Source organism: Lonchura striata, chromosome 3, assembly GCF_046129695.1.
Source record: "Lonchura striata isolate bLonStr1 chromosome 3, bLonStr1.mat, whole genome shotgun sequence".
NCBI classification, from domain to species: domain Eukaryota; kingdom Metazoa; phylum Chordata; class Aves; order Passeriformes; family Estrildidae; genus Lonchura; species Lonchura striata.
Genome location: NC_134605.1, coordinates 9,578,005 through 9,596,498, shown reverse-complemented (window position 1 = coordinate 9,596,498; position 18,494 = coordinate 9,578,005). Strand labels below are relative to the sequence as shown.

General features: G+C 35.5%; 1 protein-coding gene and 1 long non-coding RNA gene across 3 annotated transcripts in view; one reads left to right on the top strand and one right to left on the bottom strand.

Annotated features, from left to right (window-relative positions):
• SPATA17 (spermatogenesis associated 17) overlaps window positions 1-15,625 on the top strand; it is an 83,538-nt gene extending 67,913 nt beyond the window's left edge. Inside the window, exon 10 of the mRNA XM_031504245.2 lies at window positions 15,434-15,625. Coding sequence (XP_031360105.2) covers window positions 15,434-15,514 — 81 coding nt within the window. The 3' untranslated portion in view covers window positions 15,515-15,625. The remainder of the gene's footprint in view (window positions 1-15,433) is intronic.
• Window positions 1-18,494, bottom strand: part of LOC116183362 (uncharacterized) — a 106,920-nt gene that overhangs the window by 28,522 nt on the left and 59,904 nt on the right. The gene's annotated exons all lie outside the window — the stretch shown is intronic.

Sequence of the window (18,494 nt, the reverse complement as noted above, 5' to 3'; positions counted from 1 at the left end):
TATAATCCAAGCCAGAATTTATATAAAGAATGTTGTAACATAAGTATAATGAAAAGTATAATTTCATTGCTTTACACTAGGCATAAATTTTGCTCTTTGTCCAAGAACTGACAGATTTTCCATCTGGGTTAATAGAAAAAACAGAAAAAAATTCTTGTAGTGGCTGAAAAAGATTTTTTCTGTTTGAAAATTAGTTTTATCTCTTGCAGAGCCAACACATAAAACAGTCATGTCTAGTGAATGATGTCATTACCAGGTAGAATTTTTGATGCACTCTTTGTGCTTTTCCTTCCCTGTCTATACTGAAATTTACTTAAATTCCTCCTTCATTCAATTTTTCTAACCTTCCAGTGATTTACTTTGAGATCATAGGTATGATCTGTGTAAAGTTTTAAATTCTTTCTTATTCAGACTGTGACTTTATTTTTATCAAAGGAATTTGCTTGTTTTCATTTTAATTAGAAAAAAAGATTATCCATTATTATGCCGTACTTGAAAACATACAAGAACGTTTTCTAGTACGGCATAATACTGGCTAATGAATGTGCATCTGAACTGTCAGCTTAATTACCTTTTAAAACTTTAAAGGCCATATTTACCAGTGTGCTTTGTGACAGAATTTACTAATGTACATAAGAAGTGCTAGTGCATATTTGGAATATCAGATTCCTAGTTCCCCAATCCAACCTCAGTGTGTTTTCTTGGTCAATACAGATCTCACAAAATGTGGCAGCCAGAAAGGAATTATTAGATGGGCTGTAGGAGTTTGCTTGTTCCAATCCTGGTTTTCCCATGAGCCATGTCAGGGATAATAAGGGTTGTTGCCAAAGTGGGATGAACTCCAGCGATCCCTGGCCCATGACGTGGCTCCTGTATGGTTATTACTGCTGGCATGACTTGATGCATCTATTCAGACTTCCGAGTGGACCCTGAGCTTGAATTATAAACTAAAGCAGCAAAACACTGCTTTGTCTCACTTTTTTTTTGCTATCCTGAGTTCCTGCCCCCAAACAAAATTTAAATCCAAGGGTCTAGTCCTACAACAATATATACTGTACTGTCCATGAATAGTCTGTCTGTTCTACCCTGTAACATATATTTTCTGCTCTCAGAAGAACCACTTAGAGTCAAAATTTTACTCTACCTTCACATGAAAGAATCACCTGAGTGATTCACTTTCTCCACATAGGTTGATTCCCTCAACAGCAATATGCTTCAGAGCTGTGAGCTCCTTGGAGCTCAGGTGTTTGGCTACGTGATTAGATATTACAGAAAGAGACCAGTGTTGCCCAATTTAATATCACAGAACAACTTAATAAGCAGGTGGTCTCTGAAACTGGATAAAAAAAAGTATCTTAAAGTCACTTTTGCAACTTCTGACCTCTTTCTCTCTTTTTTTCTTTCCTTTTTCTTTTCTTTTTTTTTTTTTTTTTTGGTAAATGTCATAAAATACTGTTGAGAAGGAAAGGTGTTGAGGAAAGCAGGAGTGTGCCATGTCCAAGTGGGAACACCAGACATTACTTCTCATTCACAGGATTAGAATGAAATATCTCTTATTATAAGATGCACCCATTTCATTTTCCAGGAAAGCAGACAATTCCAACTTCTGACAGTTTACCAAATGATCTTTCCAGGTGTCTTATTTACAGAATTATATTTTGTTATGAAGATCACTTTCAGTGCTCTTACTAGAAAGGTTCTTGAGTTGTACATTGTTTCCTTTGAGAAAATCCTTAAGGTCACCACTGGTTGCTTTTGAAAAATGCTATGCTTGATATACAATTATTAATTATTATTAATTATCATTGCGCTTTCAAATTATTTTCTTGGTTGTAGAAAGAAGCAAATTAAAACATGCAAAATATACCCTTGGCTAATGTTCAACTAAATACAGAAAAGAATCTGTGCATAACTGGAAGGCTGAAAAAACTTTCTAGTGGTTACTGATGAGTAGTCACAGGGTCTGATTTTGAAGTAATGCTACAAAGTAGTATCTGAGAAGAGTCAAACCATTCAATTATTGCATAAGAGGAGGTACTGTCACCACTTGTCTAATCAAATCCATTCTAGCCATCATTTGTAAGGGTTTGTAGGCAACTAGTTGAATATTTTATAAAACCTGATTTTCAGTTCTGTAATTTCTCAGTGGGAAAATGCAGTCCCTTGATGATGATCCAAGCCTTTGAAGAATAAATTGATTCGAAGGAGAAAATTAGATGGCACTTATTATACTGTCTAACTAGCAATCCTCTGTCATTTGTCTGTTGGATGATAAATGTCTTGCTTTGCCTACCTTCCTCGTTTAATAATGTAACTTGCATCTTAGTGGTATAAAAGAAAACCTCGCTTTTTTAGTTGAGTTAACTTTAACTAGTATTTCTGTGAGTGAGATATATGTATGTTTAAGCTTTCTAAATAATTCCCATTGTACATTGCTTAAACATTTTAAAGGTTCTTATTTAATCAGAAACCCTTTAGAAAGAGAGTATCTTGCCCAATTCCTTCAATATGTGCCTAGTGTACATTACAGTAACTTGTGGCACAGCTTTTAATTGCAAAAAAATCAGTTAATCTAGAAACAGTAGATACTGGGGTTACACCTAATTTGTTTATATTGGTTTTAGGTGTTGACTATTTGGATATGATTTTGTTTGTTGGAATTCAAAATCCATACGCTAAACTGGGAAATCCATGGCCTTGCCTTTTCATATCAGTTTTGGATAGACTATTCAGAATTCTTGGAATTAAGTAGATTTTTTATATGCATGTCAAACATAATGTATTTCAACTCAATTCAATTTGCTGCAATATTGAATTAAAAAGGCTATATTTTGAAGGCACTTAAAATTCTTTATGGAATTTATCTGCAAAAGCAAGCTAGTTATTATTTTATAATACTCACCAAGATCTTGTTTATGCTTGTTAAATAGAGTTGAAATTAAAGTAACCAAAAGCTTTTCACAATCCTCTGGGAATTACATGGGCCATACAACTGTTGAAAACTGCAGGTTTGAGAGCTGGTCCTCAGCCCTGGCATAACTGACATATAGCCATGGAGCTGGGCAAATTGGCATCAGATAAGGACCCAATCCATAATGAATATAATCAATATGTAAATTCATGCCATTCAGACACAATGTTCTGGGAAACATGGTGATACCCATTTTCTCAGAAAAAGACTTTTAAAATCTCATCTTTAAATGTACATTGCTGGTGAGTTTGCAAGAGTGAGGTCTAAGATGAGAGATATATTTTGATGACTTTCTTGCAACAGGTGCACTTAAGACTACAGACTTGCATCTTGAAATGATGTCTAAATTTAGAGATTTTGCTACACTGACTCATTATGATTGTGCAATTTTATAATTTAAATGCTAATAACACCCACAGGTGTTCTAAGATACTATGCCAGATATGAGCCCATGTTGAAAGAACAGCTGTAAGTTTGCAGGGTTTTTATTGTTTGGATGCTATCTCCAGAAGCAAAAGTCCACTATTTTCAGAGCAGTAGGACTTCAGTGCAGCATGATGGATTTTAGTGTTACCTACATTCCTTGAGCAGGAAAAACCACAGTAAAAGCTTTGTGCAGTTTTGTTGGAATGAATGAGACATGGAAAGTAAGACAGACTGCTTGTTGTTTTAATGTTTTGATGTAAGATTCTACTGCCTCTTTCTTCAAAATTTATATTATTAATCAATTGCAGACTAATTTTCCCCATTTTAAATCATGGTACAATATCCACTTTGGAATACACTTCAGTGTTTATTCATGTAATGTAATGAAGAGTTGGTTTCAACATGCCCTTTACAAACTCATGTTAAAAGGATTTTCCACCTTGATAAACTATATTATTTCTTCTCTTACAGTTTTTGTTGGTAATACTTGTAGGAAAAGTGAAAAGCATATCCACATAAGGAGTGTTTTTATGAGTAGGTGATTTGCCATGTGTTAATGTTCTAGAATTAAAGTTATGGAATTATTCAGGACTAACTTTTGCACTTCAAATTCAAACTTCTCTTCCATATAAACAACCTTACAAGCTTTGATGAGTTAATGTATAGAGGTAACCACACTTGAGGCAGAGGGGTAGGGTACAAAGACTGAAGCACGCAGTACCAGTTTCACAACTGTATTGGTTTTGTTTCTCATAATGAGATTATTTGAGAAGGAATGTCAACATTTTGACTGCAATAATAAAAACAAATAATATTCCCAGCTTGTAGCTAGGAGACATGTCAGGATTTCTCACCTGTAGTCATGTGAAGGAATGGCAGCATGTATGATAAGTGCTTGCCATTACCAACCAAACACCCTGCTCTTTTAAAGAATAACTTGTTAGGTATGAGAGCTGCAAACTTAGGGGAGAAAAAAGAAAAAAGAGAAACAGTAAAAACATTGCATATTAACAGACTTTGTGTGCTAATGCAAAGCTGCTTGATTGAACAGTGTAGTGTCAACCATGTCTTTCTTCTAATGCTAAAAGTAATGCACATAGACAGAGTGACAATCAGAGTACAGCCTCCCATCAGCTGTAATTAATCTTTTAGTTAACAGAGACTAGAAAAGCTTCTCATCAGCCTCTTCTGAAGTCTGAGGCACCCTGTTTTTTGATGTTTGCATTCTGAGTAAAATAGTCCCCACCAGTTCTAACAAATTGAAACACCAGGCTAATTATGGCAGCTAATGAAGTGTGTGGAATGGTCACAGCTTGTCGTGAAACTGTTCCTTCAGCTCAGATTAGAGTTTCATCAATCACTTTTTTAAACTGATCCAGAATTGCTTCTGCCCAGTGCTTGGCATTTTTAATGCTGTTTCTGTAATTGGTTTTTTCCCCAAAGCTTAGGCTATTTTTTGAAATATTACATTCTCAGGACAGGACTTACAAACTCCAGTTTATAAAAAAACATTTCATTATTGCCTCTATCAGCTGATCAAGTGCTAGAAAGCTAATAAAAGAAGCAGAAATATAAAATTTGATATATTGCTTTTAATCCAGCTAAAGGTAGCAATAAAGCATATACACATATATGTATATGAATCATTATTACTGTGGGCTGGATGCACACTGCAATCTCCTGAGACATGGTTTGTGGGCTGGATGGTTCAAATTCCACTGAAAGACCTAAATGAAATGAATGACTTCGTCTTAGCTTATTTCCTAGTGGATTGTGGTCCTCCATATATCACTCAAAGAGTTTGGCATGATTTGTAGTTTTTGCAGATGCCCAAGCCTTTGGCAAAAGGAAGACCAAAATGTGTTGCTATTTAAAGAATTTCCACACTTCAGTTCAAATCTGAAGTCCTCAGACAAGTATGGGAAACTTTACAGTATAACTTATATTGCTACTACACTGTCAATGAATAAATTAGCATATAAAACATTGTAAAAATTCCCATTTCCTCTTCATTTATAAGATATAATCATACTCAGCTATACATTGAAAGTTCTGTATAGACATTAAAGGCATAGATGTTAAAGTCTCAGGCTAAATTTGTTCCTCAGCCTGGCCAGCAGAGTGTTGAGTCTAGTTCAGAAGTTATCCAGCTGAAAAATGAAGCAAACCTTTGCTTATGCACTACCATAGAACATCACTGCATGAGTTGTTGCATTCAGTACATACATAGCATGTATTCATATCAGAACCAATTACAGCATAGTTTTAATCTTTGAATTGCTCAGTAATCTATTTTTAAAATTTGTACTAATAAGTGTAATCCATATAATTTTTCTGAATGGTGTTGAATCTGTAACAATGTTTGGCTATAACAACCAGCTGCTGTTCTCCCCAAAGCTTCTAATCAGCAAGTTTGTCAGAACTAACTTTGTGCCAATTCCAAAACAAATCTGTGGCACCTGAGTGAGTAATCACTGTAGCCGATGCTATTCCTACACTGTATGAAATAACTGGTGGATTTACACAGAAGAAAGAGTGTCACTGAAAACATGATACATAAAGAAGATATGTTGTTGTGTATGAGTAAAGACAGACAAAAAAAATAGCAATAGGTATTAGTCTAAAAGCTTTTGTTCCCATTTTATTGATTAATGAGAGCATTTGTAAACACTGGATGGGAGATGAGTAGTTTCTCTATTGTTAAGAGAACACTAGTTCTGCAAAGTAAGTTGCTTGCAAAATGAGAAAATATTCCTGTTTGATCATTTCTGTCTCTTCGGAATGTAGCTTGTATTTCTGGAGAGGAAAGCTGGTTTTCTCTTTAGCTTCATCAGTGCCAGGACACCTTGCTGACTCATGTTTAGCCAGCTGCCCACAAGGACCAGCAGGTCCTCTTCTGCAGAGCTGCTGCCCAGCCTGTCAGCCTCAAGCCTTCTTTGCTCTGGGGCGAGTCTGTGCCAAGTGCATTTGTCCATCCTGTGTTTTGTAAGGTTCTGTCAGGCCATTCCTCCAGCCTGTCTGCATCACTCTGAGTGACAGCCCTTCAGGGTCTCCATGGTACCCATTACTTTGGTGTAATCCAGGAACCTGAGGAGAGTGTGTTCCATTTCTACCTCCAGGTCACTGAGAAGATATTAAGATAGGCCCCAAGAACAGCACCTAAGGAAATATGTTGGTGCCCACATTCCAGAAGAGGAGAAGCCATTCATTGCTACCCTTTGAACCTGAGATTTCAGGCAGCAATATATTACATACATTAGTCTGCACATCTAGACTATAATTTACCAGCTTGGTTAAAAGGATTCTCTGGGAGATTGTGTTGAAAGCCTTGTTAAAGCTCAGCCAGACAGAATCATCCACTCTTCTCCTTTGTTATCTGTGATGAAATTACTAGATATGCAAATCAATCAGGTTAGAAAGTGGCATCCAGAACCATGTGAAACCAGTTGAAATCTAACTGGAGTACTGGTTTTGCTGCGTATCAGAAGCCAAATGAGATAAAAAATATTTTCACTTGAGGATTTAAACTCAGAATTTTTCCTTCTTAACTCCTGGTGGCATGATTTTGGCAAGTTAGAGAGTTGCAACTTGATCTTGGCAGGTTAAACATTTTCTGGCTTTAGTCTAGCAGGTTAAAAGTGGTTCTGAGTTTTTCTTGGCAGTGAGCACTTGGCACTGGCTTTTTTTCAGCTGGAAAGAGAATGTGGTAGTTGAACAGATTAGACAATGAAGAGGGCAGCTTACAAATGGCCTAAGTCAAGATGTTTATCCCTAAGTGCAGTCCTGTTGCTATCAGAGTGTGTGAGATGGACAGGACAAGAAGCTGGTTTAAAAATACAAGTACTGTCATAAAAATATGTCCTTTACTTTTTCCCATCAGATGCTTTTTAAATCAGTTTTTTTTTATACAAAGGAATGTGTGTTAGGCTCCACCTCAGATTTAAGAACTTCTTTAAAGAGTTATATATTTTTCATTATAGTGTTTTTGTTCTTGACAGTGTTATTTATACATCTTAAATAGATTAAGGTGAACTTCTACTCCCCTCTTCAGAAATATTTTCTTAAAATACACTGTAAGAGGTAGGTATTTGTATGACAATAGCAAATAAACACCTCTTGGGATTCTGAATACTTATTGAACTATTTTAACTGCACATTTGTTTTTTAGCCCAGATTCAGTAAAGTTCAAGGGTATCCAAGTATGAAATAGCTTGCAGAGAAATTCACATTGGTTTCTTAATTTGATTAACTTGTAAAAAAAGGCTACATAGTAAAAAATAGAGTATCATCTTTGGCTATTTTGGTTCATATACAGACATTCAGAATAGAATTTGGGTGATGTTGTTTCATAATGTTGCCTAAAGTACGGTAGAGCATGGAGTGTAACTTTGTGCAGCAAACTAGACTTGTAATATTGATACTGACTCTGAACAGGTCTAAAAGTACCTGAAAAGTGTCTACATCAATATGACTTCTTCTTCCGTAGATTAGCTTTATACATTTTAAGAAATTAATTCACTGAACAGTTAATTTTAAGGGAGAATGTGTTTATTTCTAAAGCATTGCAAAGCTAGTCCATGTTTGAGAGGGAGGACCAGACAGTGCCTTGGCTTGCAGATCATTAATAAATGGAATAAATTGAGTTAGGGGGTAGAGCTGGGAATTCCACCCTTCCTTCCTCTTGGGCAACCACAATGACTGCAAGGTACTAAGTAAATGTAACAAATGCAAATTTGGACCATAAATCCTCATTGCTGGTTATATTACACATGACAAAAAGGGCAGCCTGGTTTCAGATCCCAGGTTAATTTTACAGAGGAAATACTTACAGGAAAAACTAATTTACTGGACCAAATTGTTCCCCTTTTTTGCCTTTGTTCTTTCTTGCACAAACCTTCCATCAAAGCCCAGAGATAATTTGTTTGTGAGAAAGGACAGTAAGGGTTGACACATTTGTAATCCTTAATGAACATGGCTATCGCAGAATATCTTGTTTTAGGAATAGTTGTACTTTCCTTGTACAGTGGCTCAAATTATTGCATTTTGAAGAACATCATTATTTTCTGTCTGTTTTCTAATTTGTGCAGCTATGAAACAGGACACACTTTTGTTCCTTTATCTAAACTGCTTCTAACCATGCAGGAGCTAAAGAAGGTTCGTTTCAAGCCTAGAACACATCCTCTCCTACCTTGCATAGATGAGGACAAGAAATTTTAGAGCTTGATTTTCAGTTGTCTCCAACTATCTCCAAGGCACAAATTAGCACAATTCAGCTGCAGAGCTATGAAAGGGAACTTCAGTGAGTACAGATGAGTAGCAGAACACTTCTTTCTCCAAATACTCCAGAAAGGGAGGAATAGAGTTATAATTTCCATGTTAGGCTGTCCCATGGCTGTGCTGCTCATACTTGACACATCACACAGAAAGTATCTAAACTTATGTGGTTATCAAGTCAGTGGCTTTTCAAACTCATGAGCCATCATTAGAAATCCTTCATAATTTCTAGAAAGCACTGTTTAAGTTTGGCTTCCTCATTTTTAATTCATAAAAGATAAAAAAATGTAAGAGTCAGTAATAGTGATAAATATCCATGAAAAATGAAGTGTAAAAATAATGAAATGTTTGTTACATAAATTAAGTAGCAATTAATGTTTTCTCTTTCTTTTTGGAAGATAGGATATTAAAATAATGTTGTTAAATTTCCTACTGTGAACATAATTTCCTGATTCTTTTTTACAGCACATTATCATAATGTCAATAAAAGACTAAAACTAACAAATAGAAAGAAACTTGCCTGATGTAAGCATAACACAGAAGGTTATAAAGTTGCCTTTTATGATGACTATACAATATCATTTTATTTTAAGATCTAATAGCAAGTTGATTCAAAGGGTAAGACTTACAAAGTCATTAAAGCAAGTAGAAAATTGCCTTCTACCATAGTCACCCAGTCTTTTTAAATCAAAGAGTTTTATTGTTGGTGGTGATGTTTGCATTTGCAGGAGGTAATTAGGGAATGAGCTAGACATCACAGTCAGAGCCCTCAAGCTTCTCAACAAGAACCATAAAACTTCACTTGAAAAAAAAGTCAGTTTAGAAGGCAAATTGCAGAGAATAGAGGGAAACAGGATCATAGCATTTTGAGTCAGTTTGACCTCTACTGTGTCTATCCACAATGTGGAGAAACTCATGTATGCTTCCATGAAGACGTCATTGTTCCTACCAAAAACAACAAAATGCAGAGATTTTCATACTGGTATCAGTAGTAGAGAGCTGAAGGAGGAAGCAGATATTAGTTCCTCCTTCTCCTCCTCTGCACTGTGTTGGTAAGCTGAATAAGGAAAGGTGCAATTCTACTCCCTTCCTCACAGCAGGGAGCTCTGATGAGGCGCGCTTTTCCCTGGGAGTCGATACCTCTGTGCTGACACAATGAGATCCAGTCCCTAAGGCATGACCCAGGCTTTTGTTATTATCTCTTCTATGAAGGGGCTGGTTGACCCAATTGGTTAACACATTAGCTTTTCAATTTTATAGCCTTAAGTAATGGAAAACCTCTTCCTCGCTTTTGGGGTTTTTTTTCCTCCATGGCAGAAAGTAAAATTGGCAGTCTGTGCCCACCAGCCATAGAAACAGTTATGCCAAACAACTGTGTCCTGAACTTTATGGCTAATTAGCTGTTGAAGCTGTGCCCAAGAAATAGGTTCTGTTGCCCATGGGAAGAAGTGTGAAGCTGTTATTAATGTCCCAGCTCATATCTCTAAGTAAGTCTTATGAGCAGTGCTGCTTAAAGAGACTAAATGTACAGCAGGGAATTAAAAATTATAGTACCCCTTTCACTGACTGAAATATTGTAAACTTGTTACACTGGGGCCAGGATTGGTGTCAATGTACTTTGTGTGAAAAGTGCAATAGAAGCATTAGTATTTGACAGCCCTGGTTGAAATAAGTGAAATTAATGGAGCTCTTTTCATATACGACAAGGCCATGGCACCCCTTTCATGCTGCTTACAGACAGAGAAAAGTCAATACTTTTTTATTACTTGATGCTGACCTACATTTTGCACTACAAGTGCCAGGCCCACTAATTGGTTTCAGTTGTGAGAAAAGTTTGCCCCAAAGAAACATTGGAGCAGATAAATCAATCTTTTTTAGGGTAGCTTAGTGGGTTTTGAGCACTTGAAATGACATTTGTGTTGTATTGACAGAATGGGTTGTTACACTCATTTTGTCATGTTAGAAGGCCCTGTACTAGTTGGAAGTATTGTTAACCAGTATTGATAAATTTGCTGAAAATTAAAGTTAGCTGGATCAACATTTTACTTGTCTAACAGCTTGTTTCTGGTTTGCTTCCTTGTTAGAGACCTCTGTGGCTACTAACAGATCATTAGGCTTACTATGACAGCTCAAATTAAAACTTTAATTTTACTATTGCAAGAATTAGGACCATAGGCAACTCTTAAATATGACCACTTAGTGTTAAATAGGTGGGGTTGTGGATGAGAGCTGTGCAGTGACACTTGGCAGTGCTGCTGTGCTCATGGGATGTCTCCTGACTTTGTGGTAAAGAAAGATTGTCAGTGGGTTACCCTAAACTAAGAACATATCTGCTGCAGGGCCATTTGTGCAGAATTTTCCACTGCCTCCTCTAAGATCTTGGTGTGTACCTGTGGTTTCAAATTATTGTTTCCTGGTTTTACTACTCAGTAGCATGAAGATAGAATTATGATTCCAGCAGCTGTCCTTGCCTTTCAGTTATTCCATCTGCCATTAGTTCCTAACAGAATTTACATTCAGAATAGGTATTCTATAAAGAGAAGAACAGAAGAGGCCTAATGTCCCTATAGGAGCAACAGATACAATTCCAGCACTACAAAAGAGTTTTTCTCAGATGCAAAACTTTTCATGGGTTGGTTTACCTTTTATACAGTACACGGTGCCATGGTTGACATAATGCATTTATACACTGTTTTTAGTATTGTTTGATTGACTCAGAAGAGGAATCACTGCTCTGAATATCTGCTATTGATGGAATGCTTTACATTTCAGAGAATGCTTTTCATTATACAATTTATATTTGAAACTTCTGCACAAGTTGCTTCTACTAACCCATGAAGGAAATCTATATTTGTACAGCCTAACACAAATTTAGTCTCAATTCATGCTACCAAATCTCTTCTTATTCAGCAAACACAAGTTTTATCATTACAGAGAAATTATCCTGTAAATCAGATAATGTGAGTTTATTTTATGCTTATTGTTCCAAGTTTATCACATGCTTAACATTTTCATAATTATTATGGACTTGAGAGATTTGATATATGAAATTACCCTGAAGTGTGTATGCAGGAGCTGAGAATAAATGGTAATAATAGTGCTCCCTGGCCTTAGAATCTGAGTCAATATGCTACTGCTGTTTGTCTGTTCTTGCTTTGGTCTGAGGCAGCTTTCTACTTCATTAAATTTCCAAGAAGATACTCAGTGGTAATTCCTATCTCATTTTTAACTGCATTTTTATATTATGGGATATTGTGCAGTACTCTCAAAATTGCTTGAAAAGAAACACTGTTAGTACAAATTTGTTTCTAGAATATCACAGAAGTCATTTTCAAGGGCCTCCCAACCAATCTGAAGGTCTACAAGGTCTTGTTCATTTGCCAGCGTTTGTACGTGATCTGTATTTATGTAAGTCTGCGTAGTCAGATGAAAAATGTCTTTGGAATTTGCTTTAATAACATTCCAAATATAGACTATGTAACCATTTGGCAAGTCTAATCTATGACATCAGAGTGCTGATTGAGTCAAATCTTTGGTGGCTTTATGCCACCTTTTCTGACTCCATTGTTTTGAACTGATGAGCTCACAAGCTCAAATATATAATATATTGAAAGGGTCCATAGGTCTTGTGAAGATCTGCCAGTTGAACTTGAGTCACCTACAATTTACTAGAGTGAAAGGAGTCAAAGCTGGACAAAAAGGAAGTGTTATATCAACTTTTTTTTTGTGAATTTCAAAGTAATTCCCTGTGCTGAGAATTACAGGTCTCATGCTGAGAATTATATGGCATAACTTAAGAATTCATTGTGGAAAAATTCCATAAAGTTCAGCTCCATGCTCCTGTGATCCCAAGACTGCAAATCTATAGACCAAGCTCACCAATATATGTGAATTCATATTTGTAAGTCTGTTCATTCCAGCTACCGACAGAAAGGAACTGATGGTGAAAACAATTTTGAAGAAGCCTGTTTTTCCTCCAGTCACAACCTGTGTTCTTGAAAAGGATTATTTACATAACTTCATAACTTCTATGCTATGAAGCAAAGAGCCTAAATTCATGATGATTGCTATCAGAATCAATGAGCAGTTCATCACTGTACTTCCATGCAAGTTTGGAGTAGTCATTTCACCATTTAATTAGATGGATGTGAGAATCTGGCTTTCAATTCCTTTCCCTTTGTGCTGTGAGGCAGGTCTTGGCAAGGTGTTGTTTTCAGGCCTTACTTTATGCCTCTGTTGAAATCTGATTAAAATCTTTATCTTCAAATGCAGAAAAAAAATAGAAACAAGATCTCTTTCCCAAAAAGATATTTATATTTTAAATGCATACTATGCAATTTTAACCTAATATACATCCTAAACTTCTTTAATTAATGTAACTCTAAAGCCAGCAGTTTTTTTATTTATCCATCAGACCCTGTAATGTTTCCTGAATATGGTCAAACATAATTGCTGTCGTCATAATCAGAGCCAGTTGTTTAAATGCTCAGTTGTGAGTATCTAGTGGAATAGTTTTAAATAACAAGATAAACAGTACAGCTGCCAAACCAAAGTAATCTTACACTGAGGGGGCGTGTGGCACAAAAAATTTCCTCTTTGTCATTTCGATTTGAGTTTGAAGCTGGACCTGGGCTTAGTTCCAGCTCAAAAACACTGTTCACTTCAAATGCTCCTAAATCGTCCCAAGGAGCTAATTTTGGCAGCCAATTGTTTTTGTTTGGCCAGGAATCCTAATAGCAAAAGCCGTCTGCTCCAGCAAATGAAGATCTCTGCAATGCTCAGCCTTCCCATTCCTGATTTTATCCTGACATGGGGGGTGCACAGGTTTCACTGGTTTCCCTTTCTCATCCAAAGTTCACCACTTGTTAAACTATTCACGATTTGTTGAGCTGTATGTAACTGTCCTGCATGTTAATTAATGAGATACTTTCTGTTTTAAAAATAATGGATACCATGTTCTGCTCTGAATTACTGCTTAATCCTAAATTATTGCTGGATTATCTGCTTGCTTTCTCAGCAACTAGAGCTGGTTTGTTGATTTTTCCATTCCCATGAACAGAATTTGTCTGGTTCATTTGCTGAATTAAATATAACTACTTTCACTTTAGAAGGAAACCATTTGCAGTTGTGTTGGAGATACTATAGTATTTATAATAATTACATGGAAAACTTTTCCTATGATAAGAAGGTGCTTGTGATGCTAAACAGACACTGAGAATTAGAATATTATGCCGTTCTAAAAGTTTAATATGAAAGTATGCAAATAGGCTCTTTCTGTTGAATAAGAAATTGGCCACTACAAGGTATAGAGAAACATTAAAAAGTAAATCTTGTGAATCATTTAGAAATGGGATAGTACTCACTTTCACACCACACATGGATTATTTATTTTTGAATGTCTGTCTACATTGCTATTTTAAGATTTATGTACCAGAATTTTGGAGGAATCACAGTAAAAAAATTAAGTATGAGATGTAAGAAATGATATGGTCTCAGTTTGGCAACGTGCAAGGCAGATGAAAGGCAGGTGGGCCCAGTCAGTGTTTGCATGAAGCTTACTAGAAGTCAGAGGTCTCTGCTGACAGAGATACAGCTGAACTGTGGTCTGTGAAGCAGCTAAATCCAAATTGTCCAGGGAATGATAATTCTGTTTCATGTCCTTTTTTTATTGTCTTTTAAAGAGAAAATGAAACCTTTCAAATTGGGAAATGTGTTGAAAAGATAAAACTTTTCACTTTCATTAACTCATGGCCTCAGACATTGCATGAAAATGTTTTGATTTCCTCCACTTTCACAGAGCTACTTGTTGGCAATAGAAAACAGTACAAAGTATTCAGAACAACTTAAAAATGAATCATCAGATCCTAGAAAGCTGAGAGTTCATCTGTGGCATGTTACTTTCTTAAAGTTAAAGCCATTTTAATGCAAACCAAATATTTTCTATTGTTACATTATCCTCAGTAGTTCAAGTTCAAAGAAAATAATTTTATTAAGAAGTCTTTAAAATCTTAATCTTAAATACCATGGACTTGCTAATAATTTACCATAAGTATTTTTTAGTTTAGTGGACAAATCAAAATATGTTAGTTTGTTTTACTTTCTTGTTTGTTGGTTGAATTGACATTGTACTCTTAAGACACAGCTTCACTTGTGTTTCCCTTATTCAATTTAGATTTTTAAGCATTTGCATTTAAAAAATTGAATGTAATAAACAAGAAATTCACTTGGGGAAAGAACTTGTTCAGGAATCACCCTGCTTCTCCTAATCAATTTGTTGCCACTAGTACTTAACATATATTAATTTTTAAAAAGTATTTCTTATAGAGATGTTTTAATACCTCTATTACAATGCTAACCAGGGTAGAAAAGTTTAAATATAGCAAGGCTATTGTGCTTTCTTTAACCTGCCTGGTTGCCAGGGAGGAGAATAAACTTTTGTAGACGATGATTTGCAAAATATAGTTTCTAGAGCAGGAAATTTCTGCAGTTCTTCTAGTTGCTGAGAGTTTGAAATACATATTTGCTTTCAATTAAATCCATTGTTTTTCTCCTCTTCAAGGTAATATTCATATAATGTAAAATTACATTATATTTTATAATTTTTATATAATTACAAAAAATATTCACTATTTTGCATAATTTGCATTCTATCTATGTAATGAAATGTAACTAGAAGACAATACTTAGAACTCTAAAATACCTTAAAAAAAAAAGACAAACCCACTTAAGCCTAACAATTTTTTTTTTCTCTCTTTTCTTTAGGACTTTGAAACATTGTTTTCATCAATTGCTCTCTTTGAAAAGTTTGGAAAAACTTACTCCAGCACTGGGCAAATAGTGTAATTGTCCTGGAGACTGAAAAGCTTGAGACACATGAAAAGTTGTCAATAAATGTATTGCAGAAAATACATGGCAGCATGTTGACTGAATGTCCCATAAAATATGCTTTTTGTTATGTATACTGTGTCTGAAATAATTTTAATTTATTTTCTTGAACTTTAGGTAATATGGCTTCCAAGCTTTATCAAAAATTATATATATATATATATTTTTAAAGAGTATTAGAGACATTATTTCTGAAATGGCTGTATTTTATTTAGGATACAAAACCAGAGTCATCAAGTAAAATACTCAGAGCCACATTTATTTATTACATATTTGTGAGGTTAACACTAAAAAAGGAAAACATTTAGATCACTTTTTTTTCCCTCACAGCTATAAATTTATCTGGTTCATCACTGCTATTCATCATCTTCAGTGTTAGATATCCTTGACTGAGCCGTGACTTCAGAAGTGCAGGCTATGCTTTTAATGGAAGATAACATATTACTTTAAATACTGTTAGCATTTCTGTGGGTGAAAGAACTCCAGTTTTGAAAAAAAAAAATAAAGTTCTGAAAACATATATGCCTTATTACTAGGTCTGTGTTTCTATTTCCATTTAGTTTGCTTTATCAGTACCTGTGCATTTACTCCTAGTTCCATATGCCATGAGTACAAAATCATGTGATGCTTGGTCAGAAGAACACATCTGATGACACAAAACTGATGCTTGTTTCCTCTGTTCATGAGCAAGCAGTTCTGCAAAATGTTGAGTATCCTCAGAGCCCATCCACTTCACAAGGATCAAAGAATTCCGCATCATGGGAAGACCTCAGCATATCTAAAGATCAAATTACAAGCTAATTCTTAAAATCATATGAGTAGTTTTTGACAGGAATTTTATGCTGAATTTTCTATGATACTATATTTGCTTTTCATATAATTTTACTATATTTGAATAAAATATTTATTGTTTATCTGTTACTCAGTGGTAGCTTTTTAGTACTAGGTTTTTTTTTTAAAATGTGATTCTTATGGCCCCTATAAATGTGAAGAAAATGTCTGTCTGTATGAATGCTTTCTGAACCTGGTCTAGTGGAAGGTATGCCTGCTCATGGCATGGATGTTGGATCTGGAAGACCTTTAAGGTCCCTTGCAACCCCAGCCATTCTCTGATTCTATAAACTAGGAGCCACAAATTTCCCTTCCATAAGTTTTCACTTGTCAAGCCATGTGGAAAAGTTTTACTGCTACCACACACCAGAGTAAAAGCCCTTCCAATTCTATTCCAGCAGGTTGCAAGAGCAGGCATTGTTCTGTACTGGTTTTACCTTTTGGAGTTTGTTATTCTCAAACTTTAAAAAGTTTATTGCTGTTATGAGAAATTAAGTCTGGGGAAGTGGGAAGCAGCAACCCCAGTGGCTGAGTTTCGAGATAAGATTTAATCTGATCCAATGTATCAGAGTGCTTTAGTTGTTCCTGGAAGGGACTGAACGTGAGACACTTGTGCAAAACTGTTGATGAATAAAGATGGCACAGTAATTTTTATATGTGAGAGCTATCTATTTGATTGCTTCAGCTTTAAGGTAGTTCATCACAGTAATTCACCCTGTGTTGCCTCTTTAACTTCATACCACAGTTTCCCATCAGTCCGATTAGAAATGGCAGTGCCTTTATCAGATTAATCTTTCTCTTTCTTCCTTTCAGTATCTCTGCCCCCAGGACAAAGCACAGCCTACTGCAGCCAGTACTGCAGGGTGGGAGTGCTTATGGCTGGGGGGCCAGAGCACAGAGGGAGGTTAAACCCAACACTTCCAACGGGAATTGTTTGATACATACACACCTTTCCTCCTCTTGCCAAAAAAAAACTACCCAAACTTTTCTGTTTCTAAGCAGATAACCAGAAATGTTCTTACACAAAACCAGGTCTGTTTATTTTATTAGATAAATAGACATCCACAAAGCTAATAGAGTAGCTGACATATTAACTGTGAGGTTTGGAATTTGGACATCTTTTTCAAATTGCTTTTCACAGGGAATCCAATATTCTTTATCTGAAGTTGAAACAGAATTTATGTCATTCATGGGCGTATAGCATTCAAACTATTTTATGTAGCCACAGTATAATCCTGGAGTCCTTTTATTTCTCATTAATTACATTTAGCACTTACTTACATTTACACAAACCATTTGATAATTATTCTAGAGATCATTTTTTTTGGTGTCTTGCTTAAATCAAAATGCTTGCATGTGGCAAACTTACAGTTTTAACTAAAGCCAGTTAAAGCTAAAATTTTAATATTTCTATTCACTGCAGTAATATAATGAAGAAGACAGGAAGAATTGTGATGCTATTATTGTGTAACCAACTGTCAGTATAAATACTGATTGTGTAGGTCATTTTACTTTATTCCTGTATAACTTTCTTCCTGATATGGTTTACCCTTCTGTTTCAATTATCAAATTGCTTTTTCAAGTATATTTGACAATTATATTTTTTACATTTTATATACTCTGGGTTTCCTTATTATTGTTGTTTTATAGCATGCTATGTGCTTCAGAGAAGACATTTCTATCTTATAAGAGATGTTAATATCTATTATCACTGTACAAAATCTTAACACACAAAATAGCACCAGGAAATAAGGCACTGGGAAATGAGCTGAGCACTCTGAAAATTTGTAAGGGACTCCTGGACCTTGAAGAGTCTGCAAGACTTGTAGCCTCTTAGAAATGTAGCTGGCTATGACATTTAGCAAAACTCTCACAGTGGTACCTAAAAATCAAAAAGAATCACTGTGATGGTAGGGCAAAAAGGCAAATACCAATTTTCAGAAAAAGAAGAATATATTGAATGTATTTCAGTTAATTGTAGTTGAACAAATGGGAATAGTAAAACATCCATAGCTGAACTATAGCAAAGGACCTGAGTGCTGTTCTCTGCAATGACAAAGTATTGCCTTCAGCATGCAGCAAGGCAAGAATGTTCCTTGCTTTTCAG